Source organism: Oncorhynchus tshawytscha, linkage group LG20 (genome assembly GCF_018296145.1).
Source record: "Oncorhynchus tshawytscha isolate Ot180627B linkage group LG20, Otsh_v2.0, whole genome shotgun sequence".
Classification (NCBI taxonomy): domain Eukaryota; kingdom Metazoa; phylum Chordata; class Actinopteri; order Salmoniformes; family Salmonidae; genus Oncorhynchus; species Oncorhynchus tshawytscha.
Window position 1 is genome coordinate 44,635,358 of NC_056448.1, and position 25,459 is coordinate 44,660,816.

At 42.6% G+C, this 25,459-nt stretch overlaps 1 protein-coding gene across 1 annotated transcript in view; it reads left to right on the top strand.

The window, feature by feature from the left end:
• LOC112219965 (ras-specific guanine nucleotide-releasing factor RalGPS1-like) overlaps positions 1 to 25,459 on the top strand; it is a 294,035-nt gene that overhangs the window by 86,926 nt on the left and 181,650 nt on the right. The window contains 3 exon segments of the mRNA XM_042302718.1: positions 1,327 to 1,410; positions 10,259 to 10,348; positions 16,501 to 16,593. Coding sequence (XP_042158652.1) covers positions 1,327 to 1,410; positions 10,259 to 10,348; positions 16,501 to 16,593 — 267 coding nt within the window.

Consider the following 25,459-nt stretch of genomic DNA (forward strand, 5'->3'; position numbering starts at 1 on the left):
TAAGGCTTTGCTCTTCAGAAAGTTTCCAACTGATTTGTGCAATTTAGCATGACATCTCTATGAACCTTGAAATGAATTACCCTCGTTGTTCTCATTCTTATGTAGTTTCTTATACAGCGCCTTCAGAAACTATTCACACCCCTTGACTTTTTCCACATTTTGTTGTGTTACAAAGTGGGATTAAAATGAATTGAATTGTATTTTTTGTTGTCAATGACGTACACAAAATACTGATGTCAACGTGGAAGACTAATACATCTTGATTAGATAAGTATTCAACCCTTGGAGTCAATACATGATTACAGCTGATTTTGTTTTCCTGAAGAGCTTTGGACACCTGGATTGTACAATATTTGCACATTTATAATTGTTTTAATTCTTCAAGCTCTGTCAAGTTGGTTGTTGATCATTGCTAGGCAGCCATTTTCAGGTCTTGCCATAGATTTTCCAGCTGATTTCAGCTAAAACTGTAACTAGGCCACCCAGGAACATTCAATGTCCTCTTGGTAAGCAACTCCAGTGTAGATTTGGCCTTATGTTTTAGGTTATTGTCCTGCTGAAAATTCATCTTCCAGTGTCTGATGGAAAGCAGACTGAACCAGGATATCCTCTAGGATTTTGCCTGTGCTTAGCCCTATTCTGTTTATTTTTTATCCTAAAAAAACAGTCCTGAACGATTACAAGCATACCCATAACACGATGTAGCCACCACTATGCTTGACATTATGAAGAGTGGTATTCAGTGATGTGTTATTGGATTTGCCCCAAACATAACGCTTTGTAATCAGGACATAAGGCTAATTTCTTTGTCACATTTTTTGCAGTTTTACTTTAGTGCCGTGTTGAAAACGGGATGCATGTTTTGAGATATTTGCTCAAATGGATTTTCAAACAACAACATATTTCCACTTTGACATTATGGTGTATTGTGTGTCGGTGTAACAGTATAGCTTCCGTCCCTCTCCTCGCCCCTACCTGGGCTCGAACCAGGGACCCTCTGCACACATCAACAACAGCCACCTTCGAAGCATCGTTACCCATCACCACACAAAAAGCCCTTGCAGAGCAAGGGGAACCACTACTTCAAGGTCTCAGAGCGAGTGACGTCACCGATTTGAAACACTATTAGCGCGCACCACCGCTAACTAGCTAGCCATTTGACATCGGTTACATAGGCCAATGCCAACAAATCTCAATCTAATCTCATTTGTAACACACCTTTTTTGGGGGGGAAGAGGAAGAATACTTTCTAAAGGCATTTTAGCTCCACCATTGTTCATTGTTGAGTTAGCCATCACATTGATTGTGTGTTTTGTTGTGTTGCAGGAGCTGGCTAGCTGTGGATGGAACAGGAAGGAGAAACACCGGCTGGCGCCCAACGTGGTGGCGTTTACACGGAGGTTCAACCAGGTGTGTCCTTCAACAATTCTTATGAAGACATGTTTCTATGTTGAATAATAGGTTCACAAATACATTCACATCATAGACCGGAATGTCTCGGTTTACATCATGGTTTCTTGAGTTGTAGTGCGAGGACCACACACCATGTTGATTTATTATAGCAATATTTGCACTTAATGGTGTTTTTAACTGAGTCCTTCAAAACCCATTTGTTTACATTGTTTTTTTTGTTGTTCTTCCTGCTCATTTCCTGAATTCACCAAATGAAATGTGGTTTTGTCACATGATCTATTTTATAAAAGAATACCATATAAAAGGTAGTTCATTCATATATTTCTGGTGGGTTTTTTTTTTCAGAACTTGGTTGCGTGATTTGTCTTTTTATAAAAACCTGATACTATTTAATCTTGTTCCTCAGGAGAGGAAGAAGAAAATGAGATCGGTTTACTTTTCTATGTCTAGAGAAAACCCCTTAAGGTGAAATGAATAGCGTAGCAGAGCAGTGGGCCTTTTCTCATTACTCCCTTGATGACGTATCTCTTCACCTCATCTTCTCCCACCGCCCTAATCCCATGGGCATCACTGGACAAAAAAATGAAACCGGACATCATTTGGTTGACCCTCATCATCGTTGGTAGAGGCATAATAACCTTAATAGGTGTTTGCTAATGGAATACACTTATTAGACCTGCTCTTCTTTTCACTTCATAATTCAAACCAGACGTGAAACACCATTAAAATACATCAAATGTCACCACAGACCACAGATCCATATACCAAATTGCCGAGGATACATACACAAAGAAGTCAAGAGACTTGTTTTCGTTGTGGTCCTTTTTTAATGAGATTTGAAGTCTTACAATATGTTTTTCTTTGACACTTTTCCGTCACAAAATGGCCCGGCTTCAAAGCTTTCGCATCGAAAAGGCTTACCGTGTTACGCTGGCTCTCACCTCTGTTTCTGTGTGTCATTGGCTCCCACTTGGTCCTGTCTGTTGGGCTCGTACCCTCTGCAGCTTAGATCTCAAATGATCTCAAACTGTGCCCAACTGGTGACGGCTATGCCATTAAACTATTATCGGCCTCACGTGGCTCCCTAACTGGAAGCGCAGGGTGGAAATACGATTAGCTGATCTCTACGGGCGGTTTGCCAGCTTGTTTCTTTTTCTCCCTTTGTCCCCGTCCCACTCCACCCCCTTTTGTCCCCGTCCCACTCCACCCCCTTTTGTCTCCGTCCCACTCCACCCCCTTTTGTCTCCGTCCCACTCCACCCCCTTTGTCTCCGTCCCACTCCACCCCCTTTTGTCCCCGTCCCACTCCACCCCCTTTTGTCTCTGTCTTTATTGGCAGTCGGAGGGTACAGATATAGAAAGAAATAAAGACATTGGTTTCATTTGAAACCCTGGTTTGTAATCTAAAGAAAACCTTTGGTTTGAATGGAATATCTTTTAATGTGAGGACGGACACGGCGTAGTCCGAGCGACACTGACGGTGAAATTCCTCAGCGACTGCCGATCCAGCTGGACACAGCTCTTCAACAGGGCTGTTCATTATCCCCACGTTGGGGCTCATGGGGACAGCCCTGTAGGCAGCTCCCTACTCAGTGATCTACTGGTCCATTCACCACTAAAGGTAGAATACATTTGGGATTTTTGTAGAACGTCCATACTTATTTGCGGGAAGTTGGAACTAAAAAAAAAAAGACTCACTCGGAGCATATTCCATTTTCTTTCACGTCTTCCCCCGGAAGGCATTGTACAGTCCAAGGCAAGACGTGCAATTGCATTAATGCCAAAATACAGTTGTTAACAGTCATTTAATTGCTGTAATTGGCCTGTTTTTTATAATCTCACACATTTCTAACTTTAATGCTATTCCTTTGTTTTCAGTTGCGTAAGTACAAATGTAATTGTCTCAAAGGAGAAGTTATGTTTATTTTCCCAGTCCTCATTTTTGCTAAGTGCAATTTAGAAGCATATACTTGGATTGCTGATATTTAGCCATTTACGTTTATGATCTATTTATAATGGAAGCATTTGTTACCATTACAGCCAAGTCATAACTAGAAACAGATCGGGACCACTTTGAAATAAATCCTTTCTTTTTTTTCCCCATTTGTTGCCAAAATGGAAGAGTGCTGAGTTAACTTAAATAAACGTCCATATTTAGACTTAAATGACTTAAATGACCCGTCTCTTAGCTGGTGGTTGGGTCTGTTTTTTTTTACGACACAATTAGACCAAACATGACTAGCTGGCTCCATGGTTCTGGAAAGATGGCCACACATGTGAAGGAAGGTTGGGTTGGGTACTTGAAGGGTCACCTGCATACGCCTCCATAGGCCAGAGAGAAAGAGGTCCTCTGAAAGATCCTAATTCCCCCTCTAGCTTCCTTTTACATCCTTGTCCATCGAAGGACATCTGGGTGACTGTTTCACGAACATGGAGGGTATCTGGGATTCTCTCTTGGATTCCCGTAAACACTTGAGATGTTGACTGTTGCATGACCACTGAAGCATAATCAGCAGAATGGTTCAAACCAATCGTGCATTACATTTAAAAAAAAATATATATAGCGTCTTGGAAACGGGAGAAACAGGATGTAAACTTTTAGTCGTTGATTGGCGAGGAATTCAAAAACCTTTTTTAAACAGTAAGTCCCCCTATTTAGTGGACTTTAAGTAGTTCTGCACCATTTCCCGACCGACATTCTTGTGTACAGTGTGCTCCGTGAACGGTGCAACATCAATTGCTGTGAACTCTGTGAACGCTCTGGTTGTCCCGCTTGTCCCGACACGTTACAGTTTTCTGGCCTATCCAAACAAAGGATCCATTTCCTCTGGCTGTGAACCTCGCAGCTCTGCTTACAATACGGCATATGAAGTGGGAGGAGCCTAGCGATCGCAGCAAAGCAGCAGCATCTTGTTCTGAAGTTTGCAGATGGATTTCAAAATAATTTTGTAGAATTGAAACAAGACCTCTTGGTCAAAGAGGGATAAAGTCACTTGGTGCCTAAAGATGACGTTGTGACGAGTAATAAGCGTTACTATGCGTTGTTTATGGCCCTCGTGATAATTACTTTTGCGTATGTCTATTTAGGTTGAAATCTACATTTTGGCATTAAATTTAGCAGGTTTAAAGGAGGTTTTCCTTTTCGCTGTAGTGTGTTGCACACAACGGATGTGTTTTGATTACGGCTTGAGAAATGGTAGGTTTGCTGTATCCCTCACCCAATGTCCTGAGGGGAAACAAACGCACACTGTTATTTCACAACAGACAGAAGCATAATTGTGATGCTATTGGTCCTGGCCATGTTGCTGGACTCGTTTAGTATTTAGTATATGGATTCGTGTTAACGTGTTCTTTTTGTATAACATGTATTAAAAAAGATATTTATTTCAGATGGATCCCGTGTAGCATTACCATGTGTTGTTGTCGGTTTCATTTTGGTTCCATTCTCCTCTGCGGGTTCATTTCCTGGGAGCGTTTTAGCTGGGATGAAGCCATAGTTTGAAAAGGAGACATCGCTCAGAGATGCTCCAAGGAGTGGAGTGCTATCAACCATGTTATTGACTTGTTCTACTGATACATTCCTGGAGGTTTATGTTGACCTGAGGAGTGAATGATTCATTGACACTGTGGGATTACACTGAGCTCCTTTTTTCTTTTTAAGTGTCTCTTGGCCTCCGCTGAGATAAAAATGCCATGTTGTCATAGCGAGTATTGAATCATCCCTTCCATCACATGATCAACCTCAGAACTGCCTGTGTCTCTCTCTCTCTCTCTCTCTATCGCTCTTTATCTCTCGCTCGCTCACACACACTCACCCCTCTCCACTTCCACTCTAGAACGTGTGGGGGTTCCCTGGCAGGTGGAGAGCTTTGAGCCGCAGTAGCCGCCCACAACATTCACGGAAAGAATGATGATGATGATGATACTGTGAGGGAGGGGGGGGGATACACTCCAAGTTGCATATCGGTTTCCCCGTTCTCTCCTCCACTCCTTCTCAAGACCCTGTTGCAGAACCATAGCTAATTCCTCATAGGTACCCAGGATACAGGGAGCCCTGGTGCCCTTAGAGCTTAGCGAGGGATTAGACCCCGTCCAACACTCAACGTCTCTGGCGCCTCCTCAAAGGGCTTTCGGATAAGTGTCTCTCGTTAGCTCATGAGCAACGGCCCAATTTGTGTCAAATGGCAAGGGTGGAAAGCAGCACAGTGGATGATGTAATGACCCTTTCAATTCAGGGCCCGCTAAAAAAACTTTTTTAAAGGCCCCTCCTGATCAAGCACATTGCACTAGTATCCATCTTAAGGATTGCCACGAGCGCTAGTTTGAAAGGTGTAACATTCAGATCAGTCACGTCCTCAAGCCAGAGGTTTAGCTCATTGCAGGTTACCCGTTTGAAAAGGGAGTTTTAGACTGACCACCACCAGATCTTCATTGTGGTGCTAATTTAGGTGAATTTTCTCTTTTTTTTTTTTTTTTTTTTAAAAAAAAAAAGTGTCCCTTTGACATCAATGCATTACTGAGTGCACATTTTACCTAAATTGAAGTTAGGATTTACAGTTGAATCAAGGTGAATGAAGACCATTTGAACAGCTTCCCAAATCCCAGACCATAGGCCATGGAACGGTGCCAGTTAAATGTCTTAACAGACACTCCGATCAGACTGTTACTTACTGTGCTTCGAAGGTGGAGCTCAGACATTGCTAGAGTTTTTAAATTTCGAAACATAATATTTTATAACTCGGAACACCATCTGCCTTTGCCCTGAGCCTGCCTGCGATGTTAAAAGACAAGTTCACTTTTTAATTTTTAAAAACTCAATCTGTTTTGGGATGTAAAATGGCATGTTATGGAAGTGTTTTTTTTGTTGTTGTGAGATTTCACTTTCCCCACCAGCGATAGACTTCCTCATACTCATTCTGCATTTACACACAGAACAAAGCATGAAAAAAAAAGGCTCCAAAAACACACAAATATGTTATTTTAGATGTTGGACGCATGAAATTGTGTCATTCCTGAACTTAATCCTCAACGTTACGTTCCAGTTTGTGGGAATTGAGCAATACTTTTATGTGTGCCTGCTACACAGAGAAGTATTTATTAAGGATCCCTGTTAGCTGTTGCCAAGGCAACAAACTGGATGCAGTCTATCACAGTGCCATCCGTTTTGTCACCAAAGCCCCATATACTACCCACCACTGTGACCTATATGCTCTCGTTGGCTGGCCCGCCCTTCATACTCGTCGCCAAACCCACTGGCTCCAGGTCATCTACAAGACCCTGCTAGGTAAAGTCCCCCTTATCTCAGCTCGCTGGTCACCATAGCAGCACCCAACCTGTAGCACGCAATCCAGCAGGTATAGCTCTCTGGTCACCCCCAAAACAAACTCTTCCTTTACGCCCCTCTCCTTCCAGTTCTCTGCTGCCAATGACTGGAACGAACTACAAAAATCTCTCAAACTGTAAACACTCATCTCCCTCACTAGCTTTAAGCACCAGCTGTCAGAGCCTCTCACAGATTACTGCACCTGTACATAGCCCATCTATAATTTAGCACAAACAACTACCTCTTTCTCTACTGTATTTATTTATTTTTCTCCTTTTCACCCCATTATTTCTATCTCTACTTTGCACATTCTTTCACTGCAAATCTACCATTCCAGTGTTTCACTTTCACATTTTTACTCTTGAACTTATTTAGCCTTGCTATAACAAAGGGGTTGAATACTTATTGACCCATAAAACATTTCAACTTTTCATTTTCAATTCATTTGTAATAAATTCCAACATAATTCCACTTTGACATTATGGGGTATTGTGTGTAGGCCAGTGACACATTCTCAATCAATTTATAATTCCGGCTGTAACACAACAAAATGTTGAAAAAGTCTAGGGGTGTGAATAGTTTCTGAAGGCACTGTAACGTAATAACATGAACCTAATTGTTTTCTGGTGAGGCGATATTGATCTCTCCCGGTTTCCGCTGTGACAGTAATGATGTTGGTTTGAGAGGATCCTCAGTGATTTGCTGATGTTATGCGTGTCCCAGGAGAACTACCTCATCCTCAGTTGGAATGGCTAAGCCCAAAACCAAAACATGGAATGGCTAAGACCAAAACCAAAACATGGAATGGCTAAGCCCAAAACCAAAACATGGAATGGCTAAGACCAAAACCAAAACATGGAATGGCTAAGACCAAAACCAAAACATGGAATGGCTAAGACCAAAACCAAAACATGGAATGGCTAAGACCAAAACCAAAACATGGAATGGCTAAGACCAAAACATGGAATGGCTAAGACCAAAACATGGAATGGCTAAGACCAAAAACCAAAACATGGAATGGCTAAAACCAAAACATGGAATGGCTAAGACCAAAACATTTCTGAAAGCCTAGTTGTAAAATGCTGTTTTATCAATGAACAGTGGATAGTTTAAAATATATAAAGTATATAGATGCAGGTTTCCTCCTCTTATACCATAACACATTGTATATTACTGTATCCCTGCGTCTTGATAGGTTGTCCATTGTATATTACTGTATCCCTGCGTCTTGATAGGTTGTCCCCAAAGGTACACGATCATGTATCTGCTTCATGTTGTGTTGTGTGGTGTACCCAGCACCGGTCCCACCCATGAGCCGTACCTATAGTAAACATCAGGGTTAAAGGTCACCATGTTTGCTAGCGGACAAACATTCAATCACGTTTGAGGCTAATTCACCTTCAGACCATGAACTACTTGCACGGACCCCATAACCATTCAAAGATTTAGAGTGAAAACACCCTGTTTCTGGATCCCTACTGTGGAGGTTCTGTTTACTATGATTAGTATCATGGCACATGTTTACAGTGAAGCTTGTTTACTGCCAGATTGAAAAGGTATACAGTACTTACAGTGCATAGGATCCCACAGGGCTCCTATTCAGGGCTATAGACAGGCCCTTTCAGGGCTCCTATTCAGGGCTATACACAGGCCCATTCAGGGCTATACACAGGCCCTTTCAGGGCTATACACAGGCCCTTTCAGGGCTATACACAGGCCCTTTCAGGGCTCCTATTCAGGGCTATACACAGGCCCTTTCAGGGCTCCTATTCAGGGCTATAGTTTGCCCCATTCTCCAGGGCTAGTATCTGAGAAAAGCATTGGAGCTGGAACAAGCCCCTGGGTACTCGGCAGGAAATATATCATGATGGTTGTCTGTCAAATTGAGGCTTACAGGTGGAAGTCCCAGGATCTGGCTTAATGGTGTTCACTGTAGAATCTCTGGTTTACCCTGTGGTCTCTGTTTCCTCCGGAGCTGTTACAGTAAATCTGACATAGGCCAGAACCAGAAGATTATAGCAGGTTATCTTCCTGTCAAAAAACCTAAACCTGTCGTAACAGGAAGGAACTGCCCAGTCAGAACCAGACAGCAATTCCTGTCACGGTGATAGCCAGTTGAGCTGCGTTACAAGCAAAGTTCATTTATATTTTCCAGTGAAAAACTGAAAAGCAGAGCTTTTGCCCCCACATGATAAAGGAATTAGCCTTCGAGCATAATAAAACTGTCAGATGTAGGTGAAAAGGGCAAGTTGTTGTCAAGAACGGTTTGGATTCATCATGCGTCTCTCCTTCTGTTCACATGGGTGAAATAACTCTGTGGGTTCCAGAAAGCCGTCATCTACAGTACGTACACACACACACACACACACGCGCGTACACACACACACGCGCGTACACACACACACGCGCGTACACACACACACACGCGCGTACACACACACACACACGCGCACACACGCGTACACACACACACACGCGCACACACGCGTACACACACACACACACGCGCGCGTACACACACACGCACACACACGCGCACACACGCGCGTACACACACACACACACACACGCGCACGCGCACACACACACACACGCGCGCGCGCACACACGCGCGCGCACACACACACGCGTACACACACACACACGTGCGTACACACACACACACACACACACACACACACACACACACACACACACACACACACAATACCACTGCAAATGCCCTTTGTTAAAACTCATTTGGGGTTTGTGAGGCTCTGCCAAGCTAAGCCCATGTGGATGGCACACAGTGTTTGCGGCACAAATACAATCAAGGAAACCAAATGGCTTTTAATGGGTTTCCATGTCTAGTGTTATTGCGGGTTTTGCTTCAGATTTTCTTCCCATTTTTTTTTTTTGTGTGGGTAAATTCAGAAATGAGTTCTCCTTAAGCTAGTGGTTTTTCTCAATTGAATTTCCCTCCCGGCCTCTAAGGAGATTCATGGACCAGACCTTGTAGGGGTTATGGGCTTGGTTGAGCGTCCCCTGTGTTGCCTTGCCCATTTCTGACAAGACATGCACAGACTCCAGCTGCTATTGCTTTTAATCGCAAAGTTAGAAATGAGTGACTACTGCTCACTAACCACAGTGTTAAGTGAGTGATTCTCACTCGTGACTCTAATCTGATCACCCACCATGGCTATGGAGAGTTAATAAACTGTTGAACGGCATTTGTTGTTATTGCAGTGTGTGTCTAATGACTTGGAACAGTGTAGAGGTAGGCCTATTCATTCCTGGTTGGTCCTTGGGGTCTCCCGGTAGACTAACTACTAATTTACCAATCTAAAAAAATGGGGATAATTTGTCTAATTTTCTATAATAATTTTATGGTAGGAATGGTTGTCTCATTGAAAAGAATACCATCCGGTTTCATCCTGCTGTCACGAGTCGGTAATGCAGACTGATGTCTAGATTGTGTGTGTCTTTTTTAATACTGTTCTCCATATGTATACTCAGTAATTATGTACTTGTTGTTTTTTTGCAGGTTAGCTTTTGGCTGGTGAGAGAAATTTTGACTGCCCAGACACTGAAGATCCGAGCAGAAATACTGAGCCATTTTGTTAAAATAGCCAAGGTGAGTTCAGACCACTTGGCCACTGAGAATATTGGTTCTAGGATGAATGAGAAAATTAACCACACTGTTAGACTCCAGCAACACAGTCAAACACTCAAATCTTCCTCGTATCCTCTGCTTATTGACCAGTGGGAGGGCTGCTCAACAAAACACACAAACAATAATTGTCACACAAAGTACAGATTTAGAAAAGAATACACTGAATAACAACACAGAAATGTAAACATGAGGAGACTGCTCTACATCCACACTGGTGTGAATATGGCTTCCTTTGTAGCCATACTAGTCAGCTAGTTTTATTGAGGGAACATCCCATTCATCGCCTGCTGTTCCTTAACGCATGGCAACATGTTGTTGTGCAATCCAGAGGTTCTCCTGGGACCGACAAGACAAACAAACCCTTGGAGTAGTACCTCTAATGGCCACTAGGCCTTGAGGTTCACACCAATACTGCTGTCCCTATGGACGCTTGTTCACTCGGAGCTCCCCTCAGTTCACCATTTAATTCATTCATTAAAAGTTGGAGTAGATCCCCCACCCCCCACCCCACCCCCCACATACACACAGTTTATCTATAATACTATACACAGATATTCAGTTTGATTAGTTCACCGTCAACTGAACATGTAGCAACTAAGTTTTCAAGCATATTGAGGGTAGTTAGTACTTTACCTATGTCAGCAGTTGGCAGTGTATTGAGGGTAGTTGGCAGTGTATTGAGGGTAGTTGGCAGTGTATTGAGGGTAGTTGGCAGTGTATTGAGGGTAGTTGGCAGCGTATTGAGGGTAGTTGGCATCGTATTGAGGGTAGTTGGCAGTGTATTGAGGGTAGTTGGCAGTGTATTGAGGGTAGTTGGCAGTGTATTGAGGGTAGTTGGCAGTGTATTGAGGGTAGTTGGCAGTGTATTGAGGGTAGTTGGCAGTGTATTGAGGGTAGTTGGCAGTGTATTGAGGGTAGTTGGCAGTGTATTGAGGGTAGTTGGCAGTGTATTGAGGGTAGTTGGCAGTGTATTGAGGGTAGTTGGCAGTGTATTGAGGGTAGTTGGCAGTGTATTGAGGGTAGTTGGCAGTGTATTGAGGGTAGTTGGCAGTGTATTGAGGGTAGTTGGCAGTGTATTGAGGGTAGTTGGCAGTGTATTGAGGGTAGTTGGCAGTGTTGAGGGTAGTTGGCAGTGTATTGAGGGTAGTTGGCAGTGTATTGAGGGTAGTTGGCAGTGTATTGAGGGTAGTTGGCAGTGTATTGAGGGTAGTTGGCAGTGTATTGAGGGTAGTTGGCAGTGTATTGAGGGTAGTTGGCAGCGTATTGAGGGTAGTTGGCAGCGTATTGAGGGTAGTTAGCTAAAGTAATATGTCAACAGTTTGCAGTTGCCACCAAACAAAGTGTTATTTTGAACATCCTAAAGATCGTCTAGGGAGTTATTGACATTACGTGGGACTCTAACCTGTTGTACAGGGTGTCTTCCGTCTATGCTGAGGTCCTATTTATACCAGCAGACCATCCTGGTGTGTTTACCCGTATGTATGGTGGGCCCAAGCACTCTGCTCAAGCCCACGCAACACATGGGACTTAAATGACACGTAGCAGTGTCCTTTCCAAGGAGCCGGTTGAGAAGTGTAGGTATGAAAAAGCGATATTGCAGATGTTTAAAAATAATAATAATATTCAAACAGACTTCTTGAATCTATGGTGCAAAATGTTAAGTATGACATTTTTGTGGTTTTCCCAGCTGTATGATTTATGAACGAATAGCTCCAGGTAATCATTGTGTGTAGTCATCAACACTAAAAGCACCGTGGCTTGGGTGTCGATCTGGCAAAAAAAAACGTTATGCTCCAGTAGAATAGAGAAGTACCTGCATCAATTGCTGCTTTGAAACAAGGTACTATTCATCTTGCTCAGCACATCTATCAAGATTTTATTACAGCACCATAATTACAGGCCTTTTAAAAAAATCTGTCTTAGGTCATTAATGGGTGTGTCACCCCCCCCACTTGGTCACATGTACGTGTCATGCGTTGTTATTTCTCTTGCGAACCCATTAAGGTTATCAAATAAAACCCAATTTTAGTGAGGGGAAAAAATATGCAGTGGAGATATGCTGGTGACATGACGTGAACATGGGCTAGCCTTTCACACAGTTTATGCTGGTGACATATAGTTTATGCTGGTGACGTGAACATGGGCTAGCCTTTCACACAGTTTATGCTGGTGACATATGACGTGAACATGGGCTAGCCTTTCACATAGTTTATGCTGGTGACATATGACGTGAACATGGGCTAGCCTTTCACATAGTTTATGCTGGTGACATATGACGTGAACATGGGCTAGCCTTTCACATAGTTTATGCTGGTGACATATGACGTGAACATGGGCTAGCCTTTCATACAGTTTATGCTGGTGACCTATGACGTGAACATGGGCTAGCCTTTCGCATAGTTTATGCTGGTGACCTATGACGTGAACATGGGCTAGCCTTTCGCATAGTTTATGCTGGTGACCTATGACGTGAACATGGGCTAGCCTTTCATATAGTTTAGAGCTTTTGAATGGTGAACCAGAACTTTGTCTTAAGTGTTTTCCAGAACTCATAATTCACAAAATACTTAGGTTTTTATTTATCTGAATAATGGTTCGCAGTGGAATAATTGAACCCAACATGTTTCTCTTGTTATCTTCTGTGACCACATCTGTAAATCAACTGGAATGCTTTTCTCTGATTTCAAAACCAGACCGCTTGAATGAATCTATAAATATTATCCCCCTGTACAAGATTTTCACAATATTTTCACGTTAAGGTTGATCCAGTACACTTATATCCATGTCAGGAATTGGATTGGCAATTGTATTTTCTGAATTCATTGTTATAGCTTAACCCCAATGAAGGCAACCCTCCAGTAATGCATGTGGTGTTCTCTATTTTTGTCAAAGCCAAACAAATCACCCAGCAACGGATTAAAGGGATACTTCTGGATTTTATCTACTTCCCCAGAGTTCGATGAATTCGTGGATACGATTGTTATGCCTCTGTGCCCAGTATGAAGGAAGTTATAGGTAGTTTTGCGAGCCAATGCTAACTGTCGTTACCCATAGACTTCCAGTCTTTGCGGTATCTGCTAGCATATAGTCATGATCTAAATGAACTCACCTTTCGACAGACTGTTTGTCCACATGAAAATGAAAAAAAAGAAAAAAAATTTCAAATGAATCATCACTGTATTGGTTTCCCAGAAACAATTAAACATGACTTATAATGGCCTCTAACAGTGCCCTGCTGGAGTGAGAGCCAGCTTACTTAGTGGGCCTCTAGGACCAGAGTTTTGTTTTGAGAGAAACACTCTACACAGGGTTTATTAAGCTGTGTCAGGACCCAAAGTGGGCCTTGGACATGTGAGAGGTGGGTCTTGAGTTATGTGAATACATCTATAATCACACACACACTTTCTTGTTTAATTTGGGTCGTTGGAGGACCAATTGGGTCACAGGAGGACGGTCAATTTCTCATTTGGTTTCTGGAGCTGAAAAGGTTTCAGAACCCCTGTTAACGCCATTGTATTAGAAGTGATGAAGAAAGCAGACACACCGATGACCAAAACAATTGGTTCTCTCTCTCTCTCTCTGTCTGGCCACAGTCCAATCAGGGAGCTGCAGCAGTGAGAGTACCTCCCAGAGGTCATGGCGTGGGGGTGGAAAGAGCTTAGTGGAACCATGACATCATCATGGACCAGGAAAACAGCAGCGGGGATATTGACCATTTGGAAATGGGGAGGATTTTAGAACTACCAAAACTGTCAATCAATTCAGTTGGAAATAGGAGAGAGAATTCATATTTATCTTCTCATTCAGCCAATAGTAGAAAAACGGACTAATTTAAAACTCATGAGGACAGAATTATTAGGTAAAACATTTTTTAGATGTGGTTGTTGTCGTAGGTTATTCTAGTCAACAGTTTATGGGTCAATTTCATGTTACCTTCAGGAGTCTGATTCCAATTTGTTTATTTAATTTAAACTTTAACTAGGCAAGTCAGTTGAGAACAAATTCTTATTTACAATGACTGCCTACCAAGAGGAAAAAGGCCTCCTGCGGGGACGAGGGCCTGGGATTAAAATAAAAATATAGGACAAAACACACAACAGTACAAGAGACACTACATAAAGAGAGACCTAAGACAACAACATAGCATGGTAGCAAACATAACATGGTAGCAGCACAAAACATTATTGGGCACAGACAACAGCACAAGAAGGAAGACACAACAATAAATCACGTGAAGCATTCGCAACTGTCAGTAAGTATGTCCATGATTTAGTCTTTGAATGAAGAGATGGAGATAAAACTGTTCAGTTTAAGTGTTTTTTTTTTTTGCAGCTCGTTCAAGTTGCTAACTGCAGCGAACTGAAAAGAGGAGCAACCCAGGGATGTACTATTTATGGACTTATGATTCACTAGACTTTTAAACGAGGACTGTTTTCAATTCATATGTTGCATTTCAGTGAATTTCAATATATTTTTTTAGAATGAATTCACCCTAATCCTGATATCCAATGATGGCTGTCTATATTAGACTAAGAGCTAGCACATGTATATGGAGGCCTGTATGATTCTATTCACAAAGCCAAGTATTCCTTCCTCTGGATAGACCATTAGTTCTCTCTTGTTTTCTCTTTAGATTTAACTTTTCATCAGCACAGTTTTAATCTCTTGGATTATTATTCCAGATGTACCATATAGTGAGGTCTTTTTTTCTTATGTTGACTGTATACTTCCAACCGTTTTGGATTTGAAATCAAGCAGTGACCTGTGAGGTTAAAGTGCAAACTGTCAGCTTTAATTTGAGGGTATTTTCATCTATACTGAACAAAAAAACATAAAGGCATCATGCAACAATTTCAAATGTTTTACTGAGTTACAGTTCATATCAGGAAATCAGTCCATTTAAATAAATAAATTAGGCCCTAATCTTTGGATTTCACGTGACTGGGCAAGGGCACAGCCATGGGTGGGGCTAGGGAGCCAGACCCCCATCCCACTGGGGAGCCAGACCCCCACCCCACTGGGGAGCCAGACCCCCACCCCACTGGGGAGCCAGACCCCCACCCCACTGCTGTGCTAGGCTCATCAAATCAGAATGAGAATTTCCCTTCAAAATGGCTTCATTACAGACAGAAATACTACTCAGCACCACCTCAGATGATCCCGCAGGTGAAGAAGCTGGATGTGGAGGTCCTGGGCTGGAGTGGTTACACGTGGTCTGCAGTTGTGAGCCCAGTTGGACGTACTGCCAAATTCTCTAAAATGATTTTGGAGGCAACTTATGGTAGAGAAAAGAACACTGAATTCTCTGGCAACAGCTCTGGTGGACATTCCTGCTGTCAGCATGCCAATTTCACGCTCTCTCAAAACTTGAGACATCTGTGGCATTGTGTTGTGTGACAAAACTGCACATTTAGTGACATTTTATTGCTCCCAGCACAAGGTACACCTGTGTAATGATCATGCTGTTTAATCAGCTTCTTGATATGCCACACCTATCAGGTGGATGGATTGTGATGGCAAAGGAGAAATGCTCACTAACAGGGACGTAAACACATTTGTGCACAACATTTTAGAGAAATAAGCTTTTTGTGGAACATTTCTGGGATCTTTTATTTCAGCTCATGAAACATAGAACCAACACTCTACATGTTGCGTTTATATTTTAGTTCAGTATTTTGGGTGAACCGTTTAGAATTTACAGCACTTTTTTGTACATAGTCTCACTATTTTAATGGAGCAAAAGTATTGGGACAAATTCACTGTATATTTAAAGTAGTAGAAAGTGAAGTGTTTGGTCCCATATTCATAGAACACAGTGATTTACATCAAGCTTGTGACTCTACACCTTTGTTTGATGCATTTGCTGTTTGTTTTGGTTGTGGTTCAGATGAGTTTGTGTATATAATATGCATTGTCATTTTGCTCTCTTGCAAACCCCTTAAGGAACTGTCATGCCAAACATATATAATTTGGCGTGAATATATATATATATATATATATATATATATATATATATATATATATATATATACTATCCATTGTTTTGTTACTTATTGCATAGGGATTTGCTAGTTCTATTGAGGGTATTAAATGTACCGTGCTTTTCCTTTCAGAAACTGTTGGAGCTGAATAACCTCCACTCCATGGTGTCTGTGGTGTCTGCCCTGCAGAGTGCTCCCATCTTCAGGCTGAGCAAGACCTGGGCGGTAAGAGACCCTATGACCTATGACCTATGATCCAGAACGTTCTTTGTATCTTATCTTGTACTAGAACTGAATGGGAATGTAGTAGAGCAATAGTTCTGAACTGGTGTGCCACAAAACTTTCACTCATCTTGGATAAAAACATTTTTTTTTGGAACATTCACTTCTAAACGTGACCTGTGGAATGCACCGGGAATCTGATTTGGGAGCCTAGTGGCGGTCAGATAATAAAACATTAAATAGTTACATCTGTGTGTCAAATCCAGTGTGCTCAGGTTGCTGTTATATTTGTATCATTTTAAAGGGCCGTGCATCACGAGCAAAGCTAGTTGTATCATTTTACTTTACTTTTTACTACTCATGTATTTCTTTAAAATACAGTGCATTTGGAAAGTATTCTGACCCCTTGACCTTTTACACATTTGTTACGTTACGGCCTTATTCTAAAATTGCTAAGTTATTTTTCCCTCAATCTAAACACAATACCCCATAATGACAAAGCAAAAACAGTTTTTTAGACATTTTTGCCACAGTTTTTAAAATTTTTAATACAATCACATTTACATAAGTATTCAGACCCTTTACTTGGTACTTTGTTGAAGCACCTTTGGCAGCGATTACAGCCTCGAGTCTTCTTGGTTATGATGCTACAAGCTTGGCACACTTGGTTTTGCAGAGTTTCTCCCATTCTTCTCTGCAGATCCTCTCAAGCTCTGTCAGGTTGGATGGGGAGTGTCGCTGCACAGCTATTTTCAGGTCTCTCCAGATATGTTCGATCGGGTTCAAGTTTGGGCATTGGCTTGGGCCACTCAAGGACATTCGGAGACTTGTCCCTAAGCCACTTCTGCGTTGTCTTGGCTGTGTGCTTAGGGTCATTATCCTGTGGTAAGGTGAACCTTCGCACCTTTCTGAAGTCCTGAGCGCTCTGGAGCAGGTTTTTATCAGGGATCTCTCTGTACTTTGCTTTGTTCATCTTTCCCTCAATCGTGACTAGTCGCCCAGTCCCTGCCCATTTTTGGTGGTGGCGCTTGACATTCAAGCCAAAGAGTTCAGTCTTGGTTTCATCAGACCAGAGAATATTGTTTCTCATGGTCCTGTCGGTGCCTTTTGGTAAACTCCAAGTGGGCTGTCAGGTGCCTTTTACTGAGGAGTGGCTTCCGTCTGGCCACTCTACCATAAAGGCCTGATTTGGTGGAGTGCCTCAGAGATGGTTTCCCTTATGGAAGGTTCTCCCATCTCCACAGAGGAGAGTTCTACAGCTCTGTCAGAGTGACCATCAGGTTCTTGGTCACCTCAATGACCAAGGCCCTTCTCCCCCGATTGCTCATTTTGGCCAGGTGGCCAGCACTAGGAGGAGTCTTGGTGGTTCCAAACTTCTTCCATTTAAGAATGATGGAGGCCACTGTGTTCTTGGGGACCTTCAATGCTGCATACATTTTTTGATTCCCTTCCCCAGATCTATGTCTTGACAAAATCCTGTCTCAGCACTCTACGGACAATTCCTTCGCCCTCGCGGTTTGGTTTTTGCTCTGACATGCACTGTCAACTGTGGGACCTTATATAGACAGGTGTGTGTGCCTTTCCAAATAATGTCCAATCAATAGAATTTACCACAGGTGGACTCCAATCAAGTTGTAGAAATGTCTCAAGAACGATCAATGGAAACAGGATACACCTGAGCTCAATTTAGTCTCATAGCAAAGGGTCTGAATACTTATTTAAATAAGGTATTTCTGTTTTTTATTTTTTTTAATCTGTAATACATTTGCAAATATTAACCTGTTTTCGCTTTGTCACTATGGGGTATTGTGATGTCACTATGGGGTATTGTGATGTCACTATGGGGTATTGTGATGTCACTATGGGGTATTGTGATGTCACTATGGGGTATTGTGTGTAGATTGCTGAGGATTTATTTTTATGTACTACATTTTAGAATAAAGCTGTAATGTAACAAATGTGGAAAAAGTCCAGGGTTCTGAATACTTTCCTACACACACACACTACATGTTAGTTTTTGTGTGTGTGTGTGTGTGTGTGTGTGTGATGATGAAGTGCTTGTGTACGCAGTTTCTAAAGTTTTCCGTTTTGATTTTAAGTTCCTCAGTTCTCACTAAATGCTCTTAGTCACAACTTCAGCATGTATCTAAGTCCCAGAGCTCATTTAGTTAACTACAGGGCTCATTTAGTTAACTACACTGGGTGGTTATAAACCCTGGTTATTAGATCACATTATTGACATGGGAGCCCATTCGCAGACGCCGCTACTTGTACTTTCGGAGGTGCTGAGCACTTATTACTCAGTCTCTCATATCCTGTCCTCAACAAAGCACCACAGCGATGGGGAGCCGAGCTGATCACACTTGATAACCCCTGGCTTTGATATGATTCTAATCAACACTATCACCCAAATGACCTCAGTTTTGCAGCCAACTTTAAACATGCAGTCTCATGCAGTCTCATGCAGTCTCATGCAGTCTCATGCAGTCTCATGCAGTCTCATGCAGTCTCATGCAGTCTCATGCAGTCTCATGCAGTCTCATGCAGTCTCACGCAGTCTCATGCAGTCTCATGCAGTCTCATGCAGTCTCAAGTGTGAGACAGTGTGTTGGTGTTATCAGTTCGGCTCCCGACTGCTACGGTGATTTATTATCAATATCAAAGGTGAAGGAATAGAAAGTCCAGAAATCCAGAATAGAAACAAAAAATGACCACCGACTCAATATTAGGTCAAATATGGACTCAAAACACCTGGATGCTTCTTAACACTACATTACTCAGCTTGTATTTGGGTGTTCGATACCATTTTTATCCTAAAGCGCAAATGTAAAAGTAGAGTTATGTGTTATATACTGCGACACTATAGACAGAATTAAGCAATAAGGCCCTAGGAGGAACTACCCAGGTTTATATTTGGATTTTAAGCTGAATGGCACCCTGACTCCCCTATTGCTGCTCTTTTGACCCGAAGATCACTCGGCTACACAACTGATAACATGGTACCTCATTTTGTTTACCTGTCGGCCCAACCCTCGAACTCAGGTCCTGTATGTACCTAACTGACCCGCTCTGCCCATTCATCGCCATTTACCCGTTGTTGTCTTAGCTCTCCTGATCAACACCTGTGATTGCTTTATGCCTCACTCTAATGTCAATATGCCTTGTCTACTGCTGTCTTGGCTAGTTATTGTTTTATTTAACTGTAGAGCCCTCAGTCCCGCTCAAAATGCCTTAGACAGCTCTCTCGTCCCCACACACGAGGAGACCTCAGTCCCACTCAGAATGCCTTAGACAGCTCTCTCGTCCCCACACACGAGACCTCAGTCCCACTCAGAATGCCTTAGACAGCTCTTTCGTCCCCACACACGAGGAGACCTCAGTCCCACTCAGAATGCCTTAGACAGCTCTTTCGTCCCCACACACGAGGAGACCTCACCTGTCTTAACTTGTCCTTCCAGAGACACAACCTCCATCGTCACTCAACGCCTAGATTTACCTCCACTGTACTCACATCCTACCATACCCATCTGTAAATTATGCCTTGAATCTATTCTACCACGCCCAGAAATCTGTTCCTTTTATCCTCTGTTCCAACGAACTAGACGACCAGTTCTTATAGCCTTTAGCAGTTCTTATAGCCTTTCTGGTGATGTAGAGGTTAACCCAGGCCCTGTAGCCTGGGTTCCACTCCTATTCCCCAGGCGCTATCATGTGTTGACTTCTGTAACTGTAAAAGCCTTGGTTTCATGCATGTTAACATCAGAAGCCTCCGCCAACCCTGATGTCCTAGCCGTGTCTGAATCCTGGCTTAGGAAGGCCATGAAAAATTCTGAAATTTCCATCCCCAACTACAACATTTTCCGCCAAGCTAGAACTGCCAAAGGGGGTGGAGTTAGCCTGCAGAGTTCTGCCATGCTATCCAGGTCTGTGCCCAAACAGTTTGAGCTTCTACTTTTAAAAATCCACCATTCCAGAAATAAGTCTCACTGTTGCCACTTGTTACACACCCCTCTCAGCCCCCAGCCATGCCCTGGACACCATATGTGAATTATTTGTCCCCCATTTATCTTCAGAGTTTTGTACTGTTAGGTGACCTAAACTGGGATATGCTCAACACCCCGGCTGTCCTACAATCTAAGCTAGATGTCCTCAATCTCACACAAATTATCAAGGAACCTACAAGGTACAACCTTAAATCTGCAAACACGGGCACCCTCATAGATATCATCCTCACCAACCTGGCCTCTAAATACACCTCTCGTTACTACCCTGCATGAATCTGCAGGTAGCTAACCAATATTTGAGCATTTCTTACATGCGTTGGACAGGATTACTTAGACATAATAGAAGAACAGATAAAAGAACACCTTAATGGACAAATTTTATATATATATATTTATATTATTGTAATTTGCACTGTACTATGTATTACACCTAGATATTGTGTGTATGTACAGATATGTAGGCTGTGTGTGATGTTTTAAATGTATTTCAGTCCTTGACTAATAATGTTGTGGTCTATGTATGCTGTCATGTTTCATGTGGACCCCAGGAAGAGTAGCTGATGCTTTTGCAGCTGCTAATGGGGGGATCATAATAAATACCAAATATAAACAATCGCTTAAATGTAGGCTAATTTTGCTGGGACTGGCAATGAGGTGACTTTTTATTTTTTTATTTTACCTTTATTTAACTAGGCAAGTCAGTTAAGCACAAATTCTTATTTTCAATGACGGCCTAGGAACAGTGGGTTAACTGCTTGTTCAGGGGCAGAACGACAGATTTGTACCTTGTCAGCTCGGGGATTTGAACTTGCAACCTTCCTAGTTTACTAGTCCAACGCTCTAACCACTAGGCTACCCTGCCGCCCCAATGACCCTTTCCCCTACACGTTTCCATGGCAATTCCATTGTTTTGGTCGAGTTCGATTGACCTCTTTGCCGCATCTATATAACTGAGACTAACGTGTTTGCTGTGGCAGTCAATGAATTTCTGTGTCATTTCTAAACTGTTTATTCTGTTAAAGACCAAAGCAAAACATGGGCCACCAACAAACGTTCCTGATTTATTTTCCGCATTGATTATACCTTCCTCCATATTTGATAGTCTCTTTGGAAGTGATTTCTCTATTTTCTCACATTGGAAAGCTGAAGTCTTCACCATGCATATTTGTGATAGTGGGAAGCTGAAGTATTCACCATGCATATCTATGATAGTGGGAAGCTGAAGTATTCACCATGCATATCTATGATAGTGGGAAGCTGAAGTATTCACCATGCATATTTGTGAGAGTGGGAAGCTGAAGTCTTCACCATGCATATTTGTGAGAGTGGGAAGCTGAAGTATTCACCATGCATATCTATGATAGTGTTACCGTACGTTCCAGAGAAAGCCTGCTTCCCTCCATTGCTTTGTGGTGGTAGTTGCATTCGTTCTCATCTCTAACCCTGTCTCAAACTCTTTTTAAAGAGAGGAAAATTGGGAGGTCAGGAATGTACTGACTACCATATTTTTATTTATTTATCTAGGCAAGTCAGTTAAGAACAAATTCTTATTTACAATGACAGCCTACCCCGGCCAAACCCGGGTGACACTGGGCCAATTGTGCGCCGCCTTACGGGACTCCCAATCACGGCCAGATGTGATACAGCCTGGATTCGAACCAGGGACTGAAATGACTTCTCTTGCACTGAGATGCAGTGCCTTAGACCGCTGCGCCACTCAGGAGCCAGTCTTTTAGTCTATTACAATCTCTGCTGTTGTTTTTTTTGGTGGGATTGGGTCCTCACAATATATTTTGCTACCTTAAATATCATAGGCGGATCAAGAGAAAGCTCTGTAAAAGTCATCGGTTTTAAATGCTTAAGAAAATCTTGCTTCTGAACAGTGGATAATGCTGATCGTGCACGTGTTTAACATTTACTTAAATGTTTTGCTTTATATATATATATATATATATATATATATATATATATATATATATATATATATATATATATATATATATTATATATATATATATATATATATATATATATATATTTGAATAACATTGAAACAAATCCAGTCATTGGTGATTGTTTTGTCTCCTCTTCTGTTGGTGTGGAGGCAGTGCTCTCAGCCCAACGGTAGTAGACCCACTCACTGAAGAGCTTCTCATGTGTTCTCCCAAGGTGCTCTTAACACACACACACACACACACACACACACACTCACGCACACGGAGGCACACCACCCCCATTATTGCCGATGGATTCTGAAGTGGAATTTCAAAGTACTAGCTTAACCCCCAGGAGGAACACTTCGCACCTTCCAGCATTTTTATTCTGTCTGGCAGAACATTGTACATTCAAATCCTCACTACGTGGAGGATTGTGTCACTGGAAGCCCTGGTCAGCTCTAGGCTTCTTCCATGCATATTACCTGAAGCACTGGTCAGCTCTAGGCTTCTTCCATGCATATTACCTGAAGCACTGGTCAGCTCTAGGCTTCTTCCAAGCATATTACCTGAAGCACTGGTCAGCTCTAGGCTTCTTCCATGCATATTACCTGAAGCCCTGGTCAGCTCTAGGCTTCTTCCAAGCATATTACCTGAAGCACTGGTCAGCTCTAGGCTTCTTCCATGCATATTACCTGAAGCACTGGTCAGCTCTAGGCTTCTTCCACGCATATTACCTGAAGCACTGGTCAGCTCTAGGCTTCTTCCATGCATATTACCTGAAGCACTGGCCAGCTCTTGGCTTCTTCCATGCATATTACCTGAAGCACTGGTCAGCTCTTGGCTTCTTCCAAGCATATTACCTGAAGCACTGGTCAGCTCTAGGCTTCTTCCATGCATATTACCTGAAGCACTGGTCAGCTCTAGGCTTCTTCCATGCATATTACCTGAAGCACTGGTCAGCTCTAGGCTTCTTCCAAGCATATTACCTGAAGCACTGGTCAGCTCTAGGCTTCTTCCAAGCATATTACCTGAAGCACTGGTCAGCTCTAGGCTTCTTCCATGCATATTACCTGAAGCACTGGTCAGCTCTAGGCTTCTTCCATGCATATTACCTATAGACTAATAGAAGGAACAAAAGCATATTTTTAAGTGTTGAGCCCTATTGCCATTTTGCTATGCGCAATGCCAAGCGTCTGTGTAAAGTTCACCGTCATTGGACTCTGGAGCAGTGGAAACACGTTCTCTGGAGAGATGAATCACGCTTCACCAAATGGCAGTCTGATGGACGAGGTTTGGCGGATGCCAGGAAAACACTACCTGCCCCAATGCATAATGCCAACTGTAACGTTTGGTGGAGGAGGAATACCGGTCTGGGGCTGTTTTTCATGCTTAGGGCTAGGCTCCTTAGTTCCAGTGAAGGGAAGCAGTTTGGGGAAGGCCCTTTCCTGTTTCAGCATGACAATGCCCCAGTGCTCAAAGCGAGGTCCATACAGAATTCCCAGCAGCGTTGCTGTTCTTGACTCAAACCGGTACGTCTGGCACCTACTATCATACCCTGTTCAAAAGCGCTTCAATCGTTTGACTTGCCCATGCACCCTCTGAATGGCACACATACTATCCATGTCTCAAGACCCCCCCAAAAAATACAATTTTCATTATTGAATTTCAGTAGTCCTGCATGTTGGAGCTCGAAGCCTGTTTTCACTGTACCCTGCAATCACACTTGCAACCCTGTACAAGTGACGACTAAACAATCTGGAAATCTTTCTTTAACCCCGTCTCCTCCCCTTCATCTACACTGATTGAAGTGGATTTTTACAAGTGACATCAATAAGAGATCGTAGTTTCCACCTGGATTCTCCTGGTCTGTCATGGAAAGAGCAGGTGTTCTTAATGTTTTGTACACTCAGTGTATGTGATTGTATATAAATGTAAGCAAGGTTTGAAATTATTGTTTTAGTCAAATATTATATTTGTATCAAATGTATTTATATAACCCTTCGTACATCAGCCGATGTCACAAAGTGCTGTACAGAAACCCAGCCTAAAACCCCAAACAGCAAGCAATGCAGGTGTAGAAGCACGGTGGCTAGGAAAAACTCCCTAGAAAGGCCAAAACCTAGGAAGAAACCTAGAGAGGAACCAGGCTATGTGGGGTGGCCAGTCCTCTTCTGGCTGTGCCGGGTGGAGATTGGGGGGGAGTTTGTATAGTTGGCTTGTAGAACACCAAAAAACATTAGTTACAGTTGCTTTGAAAAACCCCCAAAAACATTGTCCACAAACTGATTGCTTTTTGTAATTATCATCTATTGGGGATAACTGGGGTCAGAGCTTTCAGTTCCATTGTGTTCTCACCGTTTCCATCTAGAAGACCAGATGACAGATTTCAAGCCTTTCTCTTTCCTCACAGGGCTTTAAAAACATATTGACTGTATGAACCCAGTACTGTCACTGGCACTCAGCAGAGAGGTCTGTTCACTTGGAAAGGCTATGCCTGGAAAACCTGTGGTGCTTCGATAAAGACATCCAGAGAGAAATGTAAAGCACACACACACACTCCCTGAATATCAAAACTAGATGAGTTGGCAGATTTCTGAAACAAAAATGTCTGTTGAAATGTAGAAATAAATGTAATGGTAAGATGCTGTTGATGATGATGATTATGATGGTAATAGCACAGTATTCCATCAGGCGAATTTAAAACGAGTACAAGCATATATACCAGGTGTACTTTCCAGAAAGCTGGCTGAACTCTCTGGCGGGTCTTTCCGCCCTTGGAGCCAGTTGGGAAAGCGCTTACATCCTCTCCTGTGATGTGGCCCCGACAACAATAATGAGAAATGAGTTTATGGGGCTGTATATTTTATCCCCTGTCGCTACCCCACCTGCCACGTTATCAAGGACTTGACCACTTGCTCTGCCAATTCC